General features: G+C 38.4%; 1 protein-coding gene across 3 annotated transcripts in view; it reads left to right on the top strand.

Annotated features, from left to right (window-relative positions):
* HHAT (hedgehog acyltransferase) overlaps window positions 1–22,370 on the top strand; it is a 162,018-nt gene that overhangs the window by 23,598 nt on the left and 116,050 nt on the right. For all 3 annotated transcript variants that reach the window (XM_083829430.1, XM_083829429.1, XM_083829431.1), the window contains 2 exons: window positions 3,739–3,889; window positions 16,622–16,657. In XM_083829430.1, coding sequence (XP_083685556.1) covers window positions 3,739–3,889; window positions 16,622–16,657 — 187 coding nt within the window. The remainder of the gene's footprint in view (window positions 1–3,738; window positions 3,890–16,621; window positions 16,658–22,370) is intronic.

Below are 22,370 nucleotides of genomic sequence, written 5' to 3' on the forward strand. Positions count from 1 at the left end.
GAGCCATTGTAAATGTCTGTTTCTTATTAGACCTATGCCGTGTGTCAGTAACCCTTTCAAAATGACTGCATATTTGTCTGATATGTGTTTTCTAGTTGTACCTGTCCTGTTTATTGACAAAAACAAGCATCTACAATCGTTAATGTTGCAGGTCAGTGTAGCTGTGAAAAAGGGAAATTTGTGCTGTCAGGCTCATGCATCACCAGTAAAACTGAAAGCTCAGTTAAAATTCTTGACCATAAATACGTTTTGGTGATGTTTTATGGACAGGAAAAATGGTTTTTAATACCTATATGAATATTTTCTGTCATTAACTTATAGAGATGATCTAGGTGATAATTTCTGTCAAAAATTATTATACAAACAAAACCAGCCCTGTGAATATTTTAATTATTCTTAAAACAAAGCGCTAATAAAGTTATGAAATGCAGTTTTGGAGTAAATTTAAAGAAGGTAAAACTTTGCTGAAGGTCTAGAAATGTGTTTTTAAAGTCAACGAAAATCTGGAATGCTTTATAAGGATTGCAAGGTAAGAAATTGAAAATATCAATCTCTATACAAGTCAGTTAATTTAATCTGGGATTTCAAGCAGCTTGACTGTTGAAGTGCACGGGGTTCACATTGTATGGGTACTTTAGCTCAATAATTTTTAAACCGTAATGTATTTAGTTCTTAAACTTCACCTTGACTCTGAACCCTTTGAGATCATTTATTCCAGGGAATAGATATCATTGCTGCAATGCTTTTTCCCTTAAGTGTTTTTAATATACACTTGATATAGATTCTCAGCTTTGTTTCCAATTTAAGATAATGTTCTTGTGTGAGTTCTTTTTAAGCTTTAAATAGAACTCTAGAGAACGAAGTGTGTTACTGATAATGAATTTGAGAAATTTAGCATTGATCTTAAATTTCTTTTATTTCATGGTTTTGTATCAGATAAAGCAGTGTACTTCTGGCTGCTTTGTGGTATAATGGAGCAAATGCAAAGCAGCTGGAATATTTCAAGTATGCAAAGGTTTAAAGCCTGTGCATGTTGCCAGTGCAGACCAGCTGTTGTGCAGCTGTGAACCTTGCTCTTAGATTTTCCGTGTGTGGCCCAGACCTCTCGCACAGCTGGGATGGGTTGAAGACCATCAAGAATTTCATTCACATATTGATGGGGACCTTCACATCACTGATCTTATGAGCATTAGAACTGCCACACACAAAGCACCCAGTATGTGCCAGGCAGTGGTGTCAGTGATGTGCTGCCTATGCTTTTTTAAGATACCAGTGCTGTTGAACTGTCTGCTACTTAACAATAACAACTCAGACTTACATTAAGTACTAGAGATGGTGTAAATGCTTTTTTTTCCCTTTTTTCAACTTGTTTGTTATAACTTTATATCTGAAAACTCTGAACGCTTAATCATCATATTTAAAAATTAAATATATTGATTGTTTTGTGTCCCAAGAGGGTGGTAGTCTGGGTCACTAAATCTTTATCCATCATGCACAGCCAAAGGATTTTGAATTTCACCAATGTACAGACAGCTGTGATCTTCGTAATCAGTTTGTGTGGGTGTTAGCATTCAGCTCTCCAAAGAAATTTGTCATAAAAGAAATGAGAAATTGAATGAGATGGGAATTAAACCAGAAAGTTGGCTGTATAAATGATTTAGCAGTAATCTAATGTGTAGCTAACTGGCTAGTATCCAAATTGTGCTTTTGATTGTTTGTTTTCCTCTGGGAAAGAATGTTACTGAATATTAGATGACTGCTTCCCTGAAGGAAAATACTGTAAGACTCATGTCTAGGTATTTTGTTCTACCATCAGTTTTTATCTTGTATGGCACAACTGTTTCTCATATCATGCATGTGGATGATGATATTAAAACTAAAAATGGTGTATTGCAGCAACGAAATGCTGGCCATGTGTAAGCCAGCAGGAGTTTTGCAATTTACATTGCTAGTGCCAGAATTTTACCCTAGGTTGTTACATATTTGATGAATTTTTTTAATGTTGAACTTTAGGTCATCATTCGCCATGTGCCCATTAGTCAGCAGAATGCAAAAGGGATGCTTTGGCGCTGGTGCTGGGGGAAGGCAGATGATTTAAGTGTTCATAGGCTTGTATTGCTGGAGTCAGATTGAAAATTTAGGCTCTACGGAAAGTGTGGTGAAGATTTTGAAATTATATTAAATATCTAAAGTATTGCAAACAAATTGCAAGGTAGTTAGTATCAGTTAGGAAAAGCAAAACAGTGGAAAGGAAGGAAACATAACAATGGCATTTTATAGCTTTTTACTCTACCAAATGACACAATTTTCACTTCCCCTCCTTTGGGACTAGTTTTTTAGTATCAACTGACGATCGGAGGGAAATTTCTCCCAAGGCAGAGCAACTTCTTGGAGGAGTGAGCTCCCGTCTGTTTCAATGAAGGTATTGCCCTCTGCTTTTTATAAAGCTTTGCTTCTGATGGTTATTGGTCAAATTCTGTTTTACTCGGCAGAATAATATTTAGAATACTGATATGAACCATCTTGTTTTATTTACAAGTCTGAGCATTCAGAGTTGTTTAAAAGATCATCTTCTCCCCTGTGTGTTCCACCCTGCCACCAAATCCTGGTATTCAAAAACTTGAGTCGTATCTGGGCTTTATTTGGGTTTTGGGTTTTCTGTGTACGCTTGTGTATATTTAAAAAAAAAAAAAGAGGGGGGGGGGGGAGTTTTCTTTCATTATTGTGAAACTTACTACTACTATCCTTTTTTTTTTTTTTTGGTGATGGTCAGTGATTCTTGTCACTATCAAAACCTTACATACTTCTGAGGAAACAGGCCAAGCATCATGAGACTCGGCATGAAGTTATGAGCTGTCAGTGCTGGTAGTTTTCAGGCTGAGTTTCAGGGTGCCTGAATTTGTTACTGCCAATCCTATATTTTCTCATCTAGGACTGTGACTCACGGTAAACCTGTAAGAATAGCCAGTCTGATTTTCATCTCACCTGTGTAAGACTACTGCATTTTGTGCCATATCCTGGGGTTGCAGTGAGCCAGCACACCACCAAAATTTCTCTTTTGGCACTCAGGCAACTAAAGCACTCTAGGCTGAGGTCTTTGTCCTGTGGGTTTAAAACAGAAATGTCCCTTCAGTATTATGCCAGATGGAGTTCCAGTCTTGCTGTGCCTCAGCTGCGTCAGGAGGGATCACCTTGGGAGTGTTGCAGGGGGTACAGTCTACATAGCATGGGCTGTTTGTGAAGCTGTCAGGGTGAGCTTCAAAGATGACTGTTTGTAGCTCTTTGGGAGGAGCAAGTGAAGAATGCAGGTCAGGATGCCGTACAAGTCCAGTATTGACTTTTTTTTTCCAGAGATGAAAGCTTGTTGTTGCTGGGGTAAGCATTCATCACTTGTATCAGTAAGTTCTGATTTTTCATACAGCCTAAGTCCGTATTTGTTTTTTGTAGACGTCAGTGCCCACAGTCCAAAGAGATCTTGGAAGTGGAAATACAGGTGCTTACTTATGCCTTTGTATTAGGATAATAGTACTGTTTTGTGTGTGCCTAGAGTCAAACTGCATGTGCTTCCATGTCCTATATCTGTTACAAAATCAGGTGTTGTATATCCCATCAAACAACAGTGCTTGCTTCAGTTTTTTGAATAATTTATATTGAGAAGTAATCAGTATCAACAGACTTCAAAAGTATTTCAAGAGTTGTTTAAGGTATGAATTTGGTGTGGTGGTTTTGTTTTTTTAGGTGGCCTGGCTTTAGCTCAAGTATTATTTTTTTATGTGAAGTACCTGGTTCTGTACGGTGTTCCTGCCCTCCTCCTTCGAATGGATGGACTCAAACCTCCAGCTCTTCCTTGCTGTGTGAGCCTGATGCACAGTTTCACTAAAATGTGGAGGTTAGTCATTATTGCTTTTTAGAAAATTTATTATTGATACATGACAGTAAATGTATAAGAACATATGTGTGTGTTTTCACAGTCACGTACATGCCTGCCCATTTGTAGGCTGTACCCCAGACTTCTAGAAACATTACCTAAAACAACTTAGACTTGTCAGCTTTTCAGCACAGAGGCTTCTCTCTTCCATTGTGTTAGCACAGAGCCTAGCACAATGGGGCTTTCCCTGTTTGGTCTCTGACTGCTTTGTGATATGAGTAAAATTTTAATTTTAGTCATAAAAACAGCGGGCCTGTTATTATCAGAGCTTTATTGGAGGAGATTTTCTTTTTGTTGTCTGCTTGAAGCTAGTTGTAATAGGCAAGCTTTATGGTTTGTAATAGTTTGCAACTATTGATATCAAGTATTCAAAGAAATGCAGCATAAATAGGGTGGATAAAACAGATGAACTGTTAAAAAAATTATTTGAGCTACTACAAATCCCTTGGTTTAAATTGTCTTTCAGAAAGGATTTGAACTGAACTTCTGACCTACAGAGTTAATTTAGAAATCTCTGTTTTTTACTGGGCAGTCTCCTGAGAGTTGCATCTCTTGGCCTGCTGGCCTTTGCAAGCAGAGCTTCAAACAGCACCATTTTTTTCCTTCTCTCCCAGTTATTATACCAGGGAATCTGAACATTGCTCTGGAGGTGTCAAATGAATCTGAACTTTAGCACAAATTCTAATGATGCTGTTGTGTCAGGTAATTGTAACAGACAATGCAAAAAGTACTCTGTACACCCATTTTTGCCTGCAAAGATGGGTGTGGTATATCACAGTGAAACCATCTGGTGTTCTTTTACAAAATATTCATAACACTTTCTTATAACAAAATTGAAACTAGTATCTAAACAGATAAAGTTTAATTATCTTTTTACAGAAGGAAGAAAACTTGAACTGCTATTTACCACTTGCCCAGATATTTTGTTCATATAAGTAGCAAACAATTGATGCCAGAAATAATAAAATGATTTCACGGATGGGATTTGTTTGTTTACTCTGTAGGTTGAAAAATCGGTTCATGTACTGCTGATTTGATTTCTTGCTCTGAAAGCCATGTGGATAGTAGCATTTCCTATGGCTGCTAGTGAATTATGGGGCATTCTCAATTATCTAAGAAATCTCACATAGCTTGTCCCGTGAATCCCTGAATTATGATGCCTTTGTGTCTTTACAGTTAAACCTATGAATCACTACTACCCAGAGGCTTTCAGTCTTTCTGTGTTTTGTTGTGCTGTATAGGAACATCAGTTTTTAGAAATGGGAATAGCCTTTGTCTCCAAACTGTGTGACTGGACAGGACTGGCCTAGACCAGCAAGTGTTGAAGTGATGAGCTTTGCATACAAGCTAGGAAAAAATGGCGAAAGCAAATAACTTGTGTTGTGAAGCCTCATGAGCAGTGATGTTTTTTTCCTTGAAATGTTAAATATTTTTTGGTAATTTTCTGAATATATGGATTTTTAAATGAATATTTCTAACAACTTCATCATAGAGCAGTTCAAATAGGCACAATGTTATAAACATTCATAATTTAAAGATGGTAAGATTTGCATGTACCAGATTCTGTTTTCATAAAATGATAGCCTAGTAAAGCTTCCTTAAGATTCTTAGAACCAGGATTGGGAAATGGAGTGGAGTGGAACAACTGAAGTTACATGACGGAGTGCAGTGTCACATGTCTGGCATCTGCATGGCTGCTTGTGGTTGCTTGGCTTGCTCTTACCCTTCTACCTGGCATAGCGGAGAAGCTACTGTAGGCTACCCTCGGACACAGGGTATTATGCTAGGTAGGCTTTCAAAAGAACCAGTATTGCTATTTAAATGTCTCAAAGTTATTAGCAGTGCAGATTATGAAGTAGATAAGACAGCCTGAAGAGAAAGACAACGTGAATGTCAGAATGTAAGGAATACAAATGTGCTACTGAAGAGTTTTGCACCACCACCTGGTGTCCTTTGAGCGTACCAATAAAAGATTTTGATGTGACAAATCTGAACCAGTGTAACTTATAATCACTGCATGCTGACATGTTTCACTGTGTAATATAGCAGGTGGAAGAGCTTTCAATCAAGGTAAGAAAAATACCGCAGCTCGTTGTCTAAAATTTCTCTGGAGCTGAAAAGCAAAGCAGGTATTAGAAAAACAAATCGGGTACTCTGCTTCCCCATTTATGATACTAAACACTTAACCAAATTGTGTCCATTCAGACTTATAAATAGAGGCTGTAATTAAAAAGAAATTATCTACTTTATAGTAGATTCTGCCTAATCTGCATTTTCTTTGACTTGGGAGGCTGTCTTGATTAAAAAATTAGCAATCTTGTTTCTAGTCTCATGGCTAATACAGGTGTAGAATGTGTTACTATGGTTTCATTTCACCAGGATATCATCATCTTGGTAAATATGCAGTTGCATAGCTAATAAATGCATGATAAAGTTACTACTATTCAAAAGTTCGACTATAATTGCGAAAAGGAGGTTCTGAGCTCCTGATTGCCAGATAGGGCAGCAGTTCAGTGGCACACCAACTTAGTTTTTAGTGTCTGCTGTATCCTGTTTAAGTCAGGAGGAATTAAAACTTGTTGTTACCAAGGGTAAAAGCGAGGTATTGGAGGGCATGAGAGGAACCGCCATTGTTGGAAGCTTGTAAGTGCTTTTGAAGAATTGATCAAGGCCAGTGTTTGCTATGCAGCTTCTCACCATGGTAGCCAATAGTGTAGTGCAACAGAAAAAAAGATGTGCTACTGTTAGAGCATTGCTGAAAATTGCAAATTAGTTCAATATGGAAAATATCCTAGTGGAGAAGTAAGGGTGTGGAAACTAGAGAAGCAATAATAGCATACAACTAAAACCTATGTCAATTTTGACTTATCAATGAATGACTTTGGCAATGTATTACACAAAGAAACTTGTCAGTTCATAGTTTAGGCATTTAGCCCAGATGCCATTCATGGGGAGAAAGAGCAAAAGGAAGAAAAAAAAAAGCTGTCATTTTTGTTTTTCCATGCTACGTTACTGACTGTGTTGAGTGCTTTTCTGCAAAGACGTTGGACACGTTGATCAGATATGTTTTGACATGCCATGGGATGGAAGTAGCATGGCACAAGTATCCTGTTATCTCTGGTAAGAGACTGATATGAAGTTTGTAGAAGCACAGCTCCTCCTCTTCTCATGCCTGTCCACCTTAAAATTTGCACATTCCCAAAAGCCTTATCTCAAAATACATGCTATAAATGATATAGCAGTCAGCCGCAAGAGGATCAGGTATTTTGAAGTGATTTGCTTTGTATCTATCCTATAATTCTGGACAGCTATTATTTGAAAGCTCTCTATTCCATGCCTTCTGATGGGACTTAAGCAGCAGCTGACACTGAGAAGCAAGAAAAGTAAAGATAGGCTTGTGCATCTCTGCCTTTTTCTGTGGAGATTAGGAATGTCATTCCTGGTCTATTTCCAGCCTTTGATTTTTAAAAGAAGTTGTCCAGTGCGTTTCAGAGACTCTATGAGGTAAAACAAAAATGTATCTTAATGATTTAGCTTCTCACAGGTTTTCATTTTAAAAAATGTAAATGTCACACCATTTCTGTTTAAAAATCAACAGGCATTTTTCCCCACACCATATTTTCAAAGGTGATCTCTTAAATATGGAAGAGGATTACTTGAAAAGGATAGTTAGATTAAATAGAATTACATCTGCAGTGTTGAAATGGCCTGGTGCTTGTGAGTAAGGGGAAATTATATTGAAATCTGTGAACAGAAGAAATGGGTATCACCGAAGTGTGCAGAAGCAGAAATACCTCAGTGACTGTAAGCCATGTTAAACCTTCTTTTTGCCAATTTTAACCCTAGAAAGTCAGTTAGATCTGTTTTGTTTCTCCTCTTTGGACGCATATGCTGAATTGGGGAATTAGAGAATAGATGGTATGGTGCTCATAGCTGTACCTGAATAAGAAGGTAGACAGTGGAGTGTTGATTGGCATTCTTGTTTATTTCCTCATAGAGATGGGATAAAAATACTGGGTATAATTTTGACCTTGCTGAAGTCACTGTCAAACCCGTGATTGGATTTAGTGATGCCAGGGTTTCATTTTAACATCTCTGTTGGGACTGGACTGAAATGGACTTGCTGAGTTAAGCAAATCCATAAGTACTGCTAGTGCCAATGGAACATAAGAATATGCAAAGTGTAAAGCAAATGCTTGAGATGGCTGGCCTTTCATAAGAATGATGCTTAGCACTTGCTTCACCTTTTTTTTTTTTTTTTTAAGAACTGAGGCCTAAAGAAATAAAGGGGTCTCACAAGTGTACCCTAGTTGTCACTGAAAGTAGTTCAGTAGTGACACAGCTATTTGTAACTGCTTGTTCAGTTAAGAAGATTAGTGTATATAACACTCAACTACAAGCTTAATAAACACCCTAGATGTGGCTGGAGTGGTCAGTTTTTATTTAACTAGCTGAAATTGGTGAAAACAATTTTTTTAACTGTCTTGCTCTGGGGAGGAAAGCTATTTGTGGGAGGTTACATTATAACATTTAACCACAGTTATGTGTGAAATAGAAAACAAAAAATGACTGAAATGATCATTAGATTTGGGAAGACTAATTTTTGAATCAGGTATTGTAGCAAATACAACACGTTTTAGTAAATGTAATACATCAGATTTTTGTCAGGTTGTATGATGAAAGCATTTTAATTATGAGGATTTTATATACAGAAAATACAAGACAAGTTCTCAGATAATATGCTATTCATATTATGTGTTCATTTAATATATATTGTTGATTATAATATACTATACCTTAACACGTATTTTTACTGCTTACTTAGAAGGTCAAATTTCAGTAGCACTCAAAAATTTCTTGTAACTGTGCTCACACCTTGGTTTCTGTAGTTAAGTTAGCAGTCCCACTAACTTAATGCAAATCTTTATGTGAATGTTACTTAATATTTTTGTACAATTTTTTTGATGTCCACTGTTGGATTGCATCGTGCATGCATGGTGTGATATAAACATAACCTTCAAATAGTAAACCTGCTTGCCAATATCAGAATAGTTAAGCTGCCTGCCCAGCTGCTGAGTATTTAATTCCAGAATTGTTAGACTTTTTTTGGTATTGAAATAACGTATTTCTAAGTTGAAAAATATCATCTTTCCTGATTTAGTGACCTGTTGTATTTTTTCATTAGCTGTTATGATGTTTAAAGTCAGGCATTGATCTGTGATACATTGTTTTTAGAAAATATGTAACCTGAGTACATGAAAGATACTTCAGTTCTGGACTGCTTAGTCATTGCTTCACAGAGACAACAGAGTTAACTGCTTTTGACGTCAGCTAAATTAGTGTATGCTACACTTCTTACCTACTATACAGCTCAATTTGCTGGTTATAATAAAGCTTTAAAAGGGTCTATAAATCTTTTCAGTGGAGAGAAAATCTATTATTTGTCTCTTTGGAGTGTAAAAAGAGGCAATAACAGAGCACCCTAATCCGTCTTCGGTCTAAATTGCATAATTACTGGAAATTTATTTGCGTGGTGACTGCTTTGTTACTGTAATTTGAAATTCCTGGGCTTTTTTTAATGAACAAGTCAAGCCCACCTACTGCTTATCACCCACGAAGCACATTCTTTGTAGTATTGGACATGAGCTCAGCATAGATACAAACTGTTACTGCTGCTCACATTTGGCCGACAGCACTTTGTCTGCTCACAACCGCTACAGAAAATGAGTAATAGCTATTAATAAACTTCATTGTTCCATTTGCAGGAAGGATAGGGAACTCTCATAGTAATTGGATAGTCGCTCTGCTTGGCAAGACTTGCTCAAGGAAAAGTGAAGGAAAACTCACCCTACGGGAGTTTGCCACTAATGGGCATTAAGCTTCATCCACTCTCCAGGAGATACCGCAGGTTTTTGAAGAAACGTGGAAAGCAGAAAATTAAAGCAATATTTCTTCTGAAGGGTTCTAGGAGAGATTAACAGAATATAAATGAGATTTGCTCTTTTCAGGAAAGTGTATGCCTAATTGTATCAACCGAATCCAGTGTGAGGCATACATGAGGAACAAGAACTAATTTCTTTCTTAAAGTCTCCTGTGTACCCAAGACCTGTGTGTAAATTTACATGGACACTAGCAATGACTGATGCCTGCATGGAGTGGTGCTTGTGTCTCTGGACAGGAGATTGTTTTAAAAAAAAAAAAGTCATTTTCTAGAATCATTAAAGCTTTCCTCAGGCTTTCTGATATAATACAAGTTGAGTGTTTTAATTGGAACAAAACAATAAAACAAATTAGATCAGGAATCTAATTTATATGCTGGAGGCCACTAGCAGTTCATAAAATCTTTTATGCAGTCCATAAAAGAGCTTTCTCATAGGTCATTAAGGTTGGAAAAGACCTCCAAGATCATCTGGTCCAACCAGCCCCATACCACCAGTAACACCTACTAAACCATGTCCCTAAGCACCACGTCCAACCTTTCCTTGAACACCCCCAGGGACGGTGACTCCACCACCTCCCTGGGCAACCCGTCCCAATGCCTGACTGCTCTTTCTGAGAAGAAATCTTCCCTCATTTCCAACCTGAACCTCCCCTGGTGCAACTTGAGGCCATTCCCTCTAGTCCTGTCACTGGTTACCTGTGAGAAGAGGCCGACCCCCAGCTCCCCACACCTTCCTTTCAGGCAGTTGTAGGAGAGAAATGGGGTCTCCCCTGAGCCTCCTCTTCTCCAGACCAAACAACCCCAGTTCCCTCAGCTGCTCCTCACAGGACTTGTGCTCCAGGCCCCTCACCAGCTTCGTAGCCCTTCTCTGGACACGCTCCAGGGCCTCGATGTCCTTCTTGTAGTGAGGGGCCCAAAGCTGCACACAGCACTTGAGGTGCGGCCTCACCAGAGCCGAGTACAGGGGGACGATCACCTCCCTGCTCCTGCTGGCTGCACTGTCCCTGACACAAGCCAGGATGCTGTTGGCCTTCTGGGCCACCTGGGCACACTGCCAGCTCATGTTCATAGGGGCCATCCTGCTTTAAAACATTTTTGCTATCCGTGTTTCCAGACTGAGCTCCCAGCTGGTAACTTTAACTCCATAGGTGAAACTCTGGTATACTCTTTACTGATGTTTGGTTTTTTTCTCAGAGGTGAATGTCTCTGTAAGGAAGTATACCAATGTTGAGCTGCATCCTGCAGTATATAGAATGTCCAGAGTCAGTCCAGGTATTTCTGCTCCTGTTGAAATCAATGAGAGTTTTGCTACTGGTTTTGAGAGGGTCAGAGTTTGATTCTGGATTCCCTCCATCCTTATGGATAGGAGGAAGCTCTATCCTCTCCCCGCAACTCCATGCAGGAGATACTTTGCAGGTAGAAGGTTTAGGGTTCAGCCTTGGAAACACCACTTATTCACAGTACTCTGTTAGAATAACACCTCACTTCAAAAAAAATGTAGGAAACCAAAAGACAACTTGATATTGCTGAATCATTGCAGGAGGAAACAGAACAGAAATTGGAAGTGTTTTATCTAAAAATGAAGTGTTAAGATTCCTGTATGTCCTTAAGCAAGTGTCAGAGAATATGATAAAGATATCTTTATGTATACACAAGTCCTGCTTATTATTACTATGGCGAGAAATTGCTTGTCAAACGCACGATGTAAAAGCATTTGACAGTCTTCATATTTTTTCTTTCAAATAACACTGATTTTTTTTTTTTACCTTTTTAGTTGAATGCTTTTTTTACACTGAAAAGAAAGCTGCTACTACTAGTTTGCTGCATTGCAGATGGTTAAAGCTTAAAATCACAGCTCGTGAACACAAGACAGCCCATTGAAGTTTGAGGTCTGGGCTAAAGCTTGTTCTTAAGGTCTTGATGTTCAAAAGAACATTGAGTTCACTTGAGCAAAAATTTTCTCAGTGGGCTGAGCCAAGATTTGTTTCATTGCATGTTGTATGTTAAAGATTGAGATGTTTCGTTTTTTGAGTAGGAAAAGATAGGTTTTGCTACTGTTTATGTTGAAGGAATGCCTGAAGAGCTGTGTATATGTTTTTGTTCCTGATCCTAGCACCGTATCAGGGGGAAAATGGTAAAATCCATGTATGGGTGGAATTTACCACGTATCTTGCTCTATCTAGTTAAATGGCTAAAGTTGAAAATGAGAGCTCCAAGAACGTGTGTAGCATGAGCGCCCAGAAAGCATTGCAGTGTGGCTTTCAAGGCTCAATGTTGAAAATGATATTCTGTAATTTGGATAATAGATAAATTGTTGCTAAGGGTTGTTGGATTGGATCTCATTTTTCAGTGTTATCTGCCTCATCTTGCATTTTCCCACCTTCATTTTGAGAACTATAAGCAGTAGACAGCTCTCGCTTTTTAGTTAAATGTTTTCAGTTTGCTTGCTATATTTGTACTGAAAAGTACCTTCTGTGACAATTTAATTGTCATTTTTCTGTTTTAAGTTTTGCATCTGCTTTCTAAATAGTATATCCTAGCATGATGCCAGTTACATTATTTACAAAGCAGTGTGCTGTTTGTCACTGAAACATAGCTGTTTGCTATGAAGGTGTAGGTTTCAAGTAAACTTGCAGAAAACAGCATCTCTGAATCTATGCAAGCTATAAACAGACAAAAGTGTATTTTAAAAAATATGGATGGCTTTCTGAGGTCTTTAATAATGCAGATAGTGATGAGTCACTTGGTAGCACTCATTAATGAGAAAATACTTATTCTGCTTGGTAGGCATACCCCCTCTAGGATTTGCTTTAGCAAGGTTTTATAGTTCTCTAATCGAGACATTAAATAATAGTCCTTAGCAAAGTCTTTATGCAGGTTTTGTATCTGCTTTCCCTATAGTAATCTTTTTCTTTGGACAATACTTAAAAACATGTTTCAGACTTATGTCACAGAGTTGTAATTACTTGTAATTTGGAAACTTTAATCATTTGGAGATTGCCAGCTAGGGAAGTTGCCACAGGCAACATCGGAGGAAAAGTTAGCTCAAACAGATAAAGGAGGAAAAGTAGTTTAGCACTGCCAAGTGGTGGGGCGTCCATCAGGGGAATTCTCTTGTTTACACCGTCTTTTGGGCATTGCTGCTGTAAGACATTGAGAAACAAGGGACAGTGAAGCAACCTATTAAGAGCCTCGTGTCAGTGAAAGCAGCTATCATTCAATAACCTTTCAGTCTCCAGTGCAACATGTTCTGGTGTATAGAGACTTTAGTCAGCAGCTCGCTGGCAGAATGCAAGGTTTATTTGCAAAGACTGCTAATGGAAGTGCTGGTCTTCTAAATGCTTTTCTGCAGTTAAATAGGACAGGTTCCTCTGAGGATATATGAATGAGTTAGATTTTCTAATGTTAAGTTTAGCTATGTTTGTACTAGGAAGGGCTGTGAAGCTTTGTCGAAACATTGCAACAACTACAACTTCACTATCTTCGTCGCCCTCCTCTGGACACTCTTGTTTCCCCTAATATGCTGGAAACTAGGCAAGATTCTAAAGATGCTCTGTTCAAAGACCACTATTATTATCTTGATAAACTAGATTTTATCAGTTACATCTCCAAAAATTAAAATAGTGTATTATGTTACTGACGTTTGAGCAGTTTACAGAATTTAGGTGGAAAATAATTTCTTACTCATTTTGGTTTGGATGTCCTTTTGTCATTTTAGAATTTAATTAAAACTTTTCTTTGCGGGGAAAATTTTGCTACTTAGAGAACTTCAGAAAGCATTTGTGAAGCTACTTTTTCTGTAACTGGGCATCCAGAAGTGCAAGTGGTACTAGGTAAATCCTGTGTTTTGCAGTGAAGTTCAGCATTGAGCAAGCTGAGTAAAGCTGATCATAAATTATGTTGCAATATCAAGTAAGTTCACTTTATAGAAGAATGGTATTCATGCTTATGTGGCAGACTTAATTCTGAGTTACTTGTGAGGGGCATCCTGGCATGTCTGATAGGTGGTGTTGAAGGGATCATTATGAAATAATTAATACTTGACTATTTTTTTTTGATTTATTAAAGTTGCTTATTTGATGTTTGATTTTTTTTTTTTTCTATCTGACAATGGAAAGATTAACTACATCTATGAGATCTTTGGCCAGTGCTGTCTCATTTTATTTTCAGGTCACTTTCTTGTAGACTCAAATGCAGTATTTATTTAAGTATGAATAAGCAGAACAGTTGAAAGTGTCTGTTGGTAGTGTCTTGGCAAAACCAGCCTCCAGAATCCTAGTTTTTCAGTCTTTTTGCCTTGGAATGTCTCTGTTCATTAACTTAGGTGCATAAAAATGTAAGTACCTAATGCCCGTAGCCTTACGGATCTCTAGTAACGTGACTAGTTCACCCATTTATAGTTTGGGATTGTTCAGCATTGTTGGTTTTGCTTTTGGAAATAATCAATTATATTGTCCTGAGGTATCTTTAAGATGTAGACACACAGTCTGACACTACTGTATATTCTTGTTACTCTGTTGTTTGTAGCGTAGTTGTACTTTAAATTACTACTTAAACAGTGGAAAATTGAGAGTCTTGTGTAGTCAGGTGAAGTTTATCAGTAGAGTATCAACCTGAGGAATAACAAGGCCTGTTTGTCTGCACTGATTTTTACCAAGTGAGGCTCTGATCTTTTTTCTACCTTTTTCATTTATTGCAATAAATTGGGTCTGTGCGTGTTAATTTTTAATACTTACAGAAGATTTTGCGGAGATATTTTAATTGTGATAGCCATTATGAAATAATGAACTGTTGTAAATCTTATTAAAAGGAAGTTCATTATGTTGTGAAAAGATGGCACATAAGTCTACAGCCAACTGTCGCTTTCTCCTTTCCTCTCTGAACCCACTCTGTCTCAGCTTTGTCCATCCCAACCTACTACAGCTCTGAACTTCTCAGGTTAGGTGGACCATTCCGTCTCCATGGCCATTCTAGGCCAAGTCCTTCAACTTTCAGTTCTGTGTCAAAAGTGGTGATATTCTCATGCTCCACATCCCTGCCCTCAAGAAGTTATTCTGTCCCTTCAGAAACTTCAGTCACAGAAACAGACAGTAGAAGATTTGGTCATTGCCAGCAGAGGTAGCCAGCAGTACCTGAAAAGATGAGCTTGTCTGAAGATGTTTAAGATAGCTGTTAATTCATTATGCAACACTTCCCTGGAGCTGTACAAGCTCTCTTCTCCCCATCCCAGCACAAACATACTGAAGTGTTTGGTCCTGGGAACAGAAGGCTTTCAGGGTTATGAATATGGACGGACTGTGGACGGCTCTGATACACAAGACTCCTCCTGTACAGCACAGAATATTTTAGTGAAGAGTAGGAGCCAAATTACAGCATGCCTCTAAGCAGGAGGAATACAGAAAGATAAGAGGATGCACTTTGTGCAGTGTAACTAGCTACACAGTAATATAACAATAATATGAGACGGGGAATGCTTTTAAGAAAGGAATGTAAAATAAAGGTTTAATGATGACCATGTTCATGTCCCTGGCAGAATACCTTTTCCATCCTGAGACAGTTTTTACAAGAGAAATTCATTGCCCTCCTCTCCACCCTGCTGATTCGGTGGAATTTCTCTCCATGTTAACGTCTATAATTTCTACAGCTCGTTATCTCTCTTCTGTTATCAGGATGCCACTAAGAACAGTATCTGATGATTTCTCTTGCTGCTTCAGGTAGAAGGCAGCACACTGCAAGCAATAGTATTAAAATAAAATCACATTGAACTCAGATGACCGATTAGTCTTTTTGCAACAGGCTGCTCAAGAGCTTAATATTTGCTAAAATGTTTTCAGATTGTGTATGGGATGTAAGCCTGTTTCAGAGCAAGTTCAGCACTGAAAATAAGACTCATTTTCCAGTTGTGCCATTATGCACACTGTTAATCTGGGATTATATTGATAGTCCCATCAAAATGGAACATACTTCAGACATGAGGAAAATTTCAGAAATCAGCAGATGTTTAGCCTTCCTGTAGTGTCAAGGATTTGCTAGTACGTGGTTGGGGAGCTCGTTCTTCCTGAGCTGGCAGAGCAATGGAGGAAGCACAGAAAAGGAAAAGAAATGCTGACATTAACTGCCTGCAGATGTTGTGAGTCCCCAGGTTTTCAGGCATGGTTCTTGTCCTTCAGGGTGATTTAACTTGTACAAAAGTCCTCAGAACTGCCTTCCTCACCAGAGCTGTGAGAACGTGCTTGCAAGGCCCACATCTCAATATGTTTTGTGTATCTGACGGAGAAATAAGGGAGCTCTGATTATTCTGTCATGGAGAGAATTCAAAGCAATTCCTTGCCGTCTAGTGCAGCACAGAGGAAACCAAAGGAAAGGATCCACCTTTCCCTTGTAGTATGTATGTGTTGCATAGTAAACAAGCAGACGCAGTGGTCATAAGGACGCTGTAAACTTTTTTTCAGTAATTCATATTCATGCTGTCTTTATGTTATGCTGCTCTGAATGTTACTGCTTTCTTGAAGAAATCCTCAAACAATGGATTGGTGAGCTTTTTAACATGAATCTAAATCTTTCCATGTGGTGAACATAGTAAATGCCATGTCATTAGATACAGGAAACCGCATACGTAGCTTTTGTCATTCATAAAACAGAAGCAAAAATTTTATATTTATTTTGGATAATAATTATTTTGAAATACAAGATATAATACCCAACAAAGTAGTGTTCTTTAATTAAAATATGGTTAATCTTTTTTCTTACAGAAGTTTTGATGTTGGGCTCCATCGCTTTCTGGTCAGGTAAGCTCATGTTTATTTTGAATTGCAATTCCATATCAAAAAGCATTTCTGTTATTAGTGTAGAAAGCCGTCTGAACTTGATATTGCTTGATACTTTCTGTGGCAAGATCGCCTTTTATATTTCATAAACTTTTACTATTTGGCTTGGATGTTTACCCAATGTAAAACTCTTAAGGAACCTCTTTAGGAGTCATTTAGGAAATCCTTTATTCAGGAAATTTCAGCAGAGGTGTTCCAGTCATTCTGAGGAAGTATATTTTTCCTTCATCTTGTTATTTTTTTGGAACTGGAGAAAAGCAAACATTTTTCTAAGTATTTTTTCCACCGCAAACTCAAGCACCTTCATACTTTTTGATAAGGCCTTGGATTTTATAGACAATTGTGACTCCGTGGAGGAGAGTTTTGTTTCCCTCAATAGAAAACTTGATAGATTGGATGCATGGGCTGGACTATACTCTGAAGATGAATAAGCAGTAATTGTTGTGTGTTTTGTTCACTGACATTGGGAGGAATATCATGATTAAAGCAGGGCATTTCAAGAAGAAAAGGGAGGTTAATGCATTTGAATGCTACACTGAGGAACTGTTTTTGCTGTTTGGAGTTCTTTTGTGTGAGCAAAGTCTCAGGTGTTCACTAAAAATGTGTTTGCATTCATTCTCAATAACATACGTATCCCTACCTACTTATATTTACAAAGAAATGCAATATGTATTGTAAAAGATGGAATAGTTTGCTATCATCTTAAGGCCCTTGGAGAACTCTTTGTCAGTTATTTCATCCCACTAAAATGTTGCCCCTCACACAACTGAGCAATATCCATCTGTGAAGGCTTTTACCTTGGAAGAACTAACCCACTGTATGTCTAACACTGTAAGACATACAGTGAAACAAAGCATGCTGTTGGAGTCCCTCCGTAAAGACCAGGTGAACTTAGGCTTCCCTTGATCTCGCCTTGCTACTGAGCTCGTTCTGTTAGGCTCCTGTGTTGTATTTCCTGGATAAATGCTCTCTGTAAAGCCTTCACAGGTATGAGACCTTGCAGTGTCAAGGCAGGGATTTGCAGCACTGGTTCACAGACTCCTGGAGCTCTTAAGGAGGGTGGTCACTCCTGGTTGTTTTTCACCCTTCTGGTCACGCACTCAAAGTGTGTTTGTTTTTTTTTTTTAATGTTTTCGGTACCCTGCTAATTGCCCTTGACTTTAGCTTATACAAGGAGCATACAGCTCCAGACAGAATAACAAGTGCCTACAAGCATTTCTCTGCCTTAGGTTCAGCATTACTCCTGAGCGTTCTTTCCACTGAGTCTTCTAATGGCATCTAAGATATCCCTTTCAGATTCAGCTTCTCCTTTAGATTATCAGCTCCATGACAAAATCTGGGAAAAAATAGTAATTCTGTATCTGTACAAGGTCTGGGTACCATTCAAACAGTAATACAAAGGGCATGCCTTGATGGGAAGAATGCTGGGTAGTCTCCTATTGAACACCATGCTTTTGTGGTTTAAATGAAATACAAAAAAAAAATAAAAAAAAAATCACATAACCTTTGAGCTGTAGATTTTGTTAAGTTATTTTACATATTTCTTCACTTATAACACAGAAGCATTTCATACAGCTTTCTTCACTGAAGCTGTAGTGTCAGTATCACTGAAGAAGTCTACATTTCAGTATGTAGATACAGCTTTTACTACTCAATGTATTTAAGTTCTGGTATTCATTCTATAAAAAGAGTCACATCTATATTTTGATCAGATTTTTTTTAATCGTATAAGAAATGTTCAGAAGTATGCTGCTGTTGTACAGGGAATACACTGAACAGCAAGGTCTCCTGGGAAAGCAGGTAACTTCTTAACCAAGAATGGAATCATAGTAAGCATCAACGTACTAACTTTGAGCCACTGGTAATGCTCCTGCCACAGAATATAAGATGATAATACTTACATACTGTGTTATTTTATATCCTCTGGAGATGAAGTATTGGAGTTATATGCTCATATAATCTCTGGACAGCAAGTATTGAATTTGATTGAGTTGAATGTCGTCTTTTTGACTAATATGTCCTTTTTTCAAAGCCCACTGTAGGTCCAGTGCAGTGTGTTGCTCTCACTTAGAGGCAGCTTTAGTAATACTTCATTCTCAGTCTGTTACCTCCCCCTGTTATTAACCTGGGAAGTCCTCAGACACTTTCCTCTGTAACTGTACTGCTAAGGAGGAAATACTGTTTCCTTCTGTTATAGCAGTATGAATTTTGCTTGGTTTTCCTTTATTAGAAAAGAAAAGGAAGCCATTGTTTAGTAGATGACTTTTGGAATAGGGAACAGAAGACTTGGTATTACTTTCATCTCTGCCATTGTGCCATGTGACCTTTAGACAGTTATTGCCTTCGTTATTTTTGTCTATTTAACTGGTCTGTGCTCTCAAGATCTTGCAGATTTTCTCTTGTGTTCATATAGTAGCTGTCATGAGAAGTCCTTTTCACAGTTTGGGCTGCTGTGTGTGAAATAATAACAAAAAGCAGAATTGCAGAAGTGTTGAAAATCTATGAATTGTGTACTGTTTGAAACAGGGATCCTGAAAATTCACGGGGGAAAGATCAACAATTTCATGATGAAAACATTCATGATGAAAACTGTTTTTATACTACCCATTAAATTGTACTACCGTACTCGAAGATCATTTGCCTACTCTTTTCTCACAGTGATATATAAAAAAAAAAGTAATTGTTGCCTCTTCTTTTAGGTTCAGCAGAATTATTAATCAGTGTTATACAATCACTGTACAGACAATATTTTTTTCATCATCAGTATAGGAAAAAAAAAGCAAAGCCCTATGTTTTGTAAATCTAGGCATTCTTGTTATGGAGCAATGGGTGATTTATCAGAGTTTGAAATGCACAGAAGTAGCCTTTGGAGTAGCAGTTTAAAGGGGAAAGAACAAGAAAGGCTGCACGGTTCTGTTACCTCACTGAAGCCATTTCATCCAGTGCTGAGACTAGGGCATTAGATGAAATAAAATCTTGAATGTATGAGAATATTTACTGTCTTAATGCCAAACAGTCCTTCCTTTAGGGCAAGGCTGATGAGGGCAGTGGAGAAGAATGACAGTTCCTGGAGGCATGATCCTTTTGAAAAATCTCCCCACTTTCAGCACTGCTGAGACTTTGAAAAAATGTGAATCATTCATTGTAATACAGATGTGTCTTTGAAAAGAGCTGCAGGACCACATACCTATAACATCACCCAGAGGTGCCCATCTGTTAGTAGTGCTCACAGCTGCCCCTGTGCTTTGCAATAACTTTAGCTTTTTGAGAGTTGCAGGTTATATAGGTTTTGCTTATTTCTGGCCGCAAATGTTTTGCAAATTCACAACTTCAAAACGCATCCCCTAGTTTTCTCAGATGAAACAAGGCATAGTTTGGGTTCTAGGATCAAATGTTAATCAATTTTTGCCACATCTATAGATTTTAGTTTCAACTAGGACACCTGCATGCAAGGGCAGTGTGGTTCCATGGATAGTCACTGAAATCCTCAGCAATATTCAAGCTATCCCAAGCTTAAGACAGCTGTGTCCCTACTGTTCAGAGAGAGGAAAAAAAAAAAAAAAAAAGGCAGTTCTTGCTGTCAGTATTTTGTCTGTTTAAAAATAAAATAATAATAATTAAATAAAAATCTGAACTTTCCCCTTCTAACACAACCAGGTCTTGGAAAGTCAACATCTGATTGCAACAGTCCCTTTTGCTTTGTAATGCATCCCTTCCCTAGTTCCATTCCATGGTGATTCTGGGCTCCATCATCTAGATGCAGATGTTCTGCTGGGGTGTGACATGGGGTGCAGCCTAAAAGATTGCCCTTTTCTGAGAGCCAAATACAAATGCTGATGCTATACAGTCTCTGGTGCTGCTTTGAACGTGTTTGCCTATAAAATGCTATTGATGTTCTAATATACTGTAGCTGGGCTAGACAGCGCAGTATTAAAGAGATTCCACTTGTCTTGAAACAGGATCAATAGAGGCATGTGGATAACTACCTCTGACTTTGAAGTCATTAGGTGTAAAGTCCCACAAAGATACATTCTTCCTCTGCTTTTCTGTTTCAGTGCATCTGCTTCGTCAAAAATGTTTGGCTTCTCAGTTCACTCTGTCCTGGTCATGTAGCCATACTTACCGTGTGAATGACAGTGTATGCTCAAACTGTCTTCTGGAGCAAACCAAACTATGTACTTGAGAACAAAATCTTGAGTTTGGCTCTGTGGGTTGTTCACTCCACAGACCCTTACCAATAGGTGGTACGGATAAGATCACAACAACTTTGTCTTCTTGATCCCTATCCACTCCCCTAATATTGCCTCAGTAGCTTTCACCATCAGCACTTCCCTTCTGTCTTTTCAGGACATGCTTTTAGTCAGCATGTAGCCTTAGTCTTTTGCCTTAAAAATGGCCACAGAACAGCCCTCACCTTCACTCAGACACCTTGAGGAAAAACTAACAGATTATAATGCCCCTTGAGAGTACAGTGTGGTGCCCTAAAAGGCAATTTCTGCATCGGCTGGATTTGGCCAATCTGGTTTAAGAGAAGGCTAATCCTAACCAGTTTTACTGAATCTATTTGTGCCACTTTGCCTGTGAGTCCTGGGGTGCTGGAGCAGATGCCTTTGGCTTTGTATATGTAGCCTGTGTGTCTGTACAGGCCCTCTGAATAAGCAGTACCCTTTTTTTGTGTGTGTGTGTTGCCCAGCGTATGTCCCTGTATGTCCCTGTCTTGTTCTTCTCACTTTGACCAGTACTGGCACAAAGGTCCTCTAGTGATTAAGCAGCACCATATGTGAATGAAAGAAAACAAAATCTTTGATCACCAAAGCAGCACAAAACCTAATGTTCAGGGGAAAATCTGCCAAAGATGCAAGTGGCATGCTGCATTACTCTGCCTTCATCTACTGATATGTTTCCTGAGAAACAATGCAGTGATGCTGGTACGTAGTTTGTCATATGCAGGTGGGATTACTGTGCCTAAGATAAATGCAACTGCAGTGCTGTCATTCTTCTCTGTGTCCTTTCTGCCTTTAAACCAAGCGAGGGCTAGTAGGGCATGAGGTTATCACAGCTGTTCACCAGTTTTGTCTGCCTTGAATCACTGTGCTCTTCTGGAGAAGTGCAGATAAAGCCAGTGGAAGTTGCATAAGCAACATTTTTGGTCAAGGGTGTCTGGCTGTGAAACAAGCTTCTAGAGGAGATCAGACTAACACACAAACTGCTGTTTCCAAGTTACATAGGAAAAACATCCTTTTGGACAAGAAGCCCCTTTGTAACAATATGTCCTTAGCCAGGGAGCTAAGAAGAATGAAAGGGGATCCTTGTTGTCATTCGTGCAGCCTGTGATGTAGATACGATGTATTGGAGAAAGCCCTTGAAGAGACTTGCTTGAAATTGTGAAGTTAAGTTAGCACATTCAAAAATCAGCAAGATAGTCTTGTTGATAATAAAAGCAATTTATGTAGTAATGAGTAATGCAATTGAAGGCCTTTGTGTCTAATTTAGAAATAGTTTTAATGCTTAAGTGTTTATTACTGTGAAGAGGTAGTGATATTAGCTTCGGAGTTTTTTCTTGTTTAAATTTACGTTCGATATGTGACCTTAGGCTTTCTGCAAAACTCATTTGAAAGTTCTAAAACACAAAAGAGAACAGCAATCAATTTATCCTCAGAGACCCCTGCATGGA

The sequence above is a fragment of the Anser anser genome (genome assembly GCF_964211835.1).
Source record: "Anser anser genome assembly, chromosome: 3".
Classification (NCBI taxonomy): Eukaryota; Metazoa; Chordata; class Aves; order Anseriformes; family Anatidae; genus Anser; species Anser anser.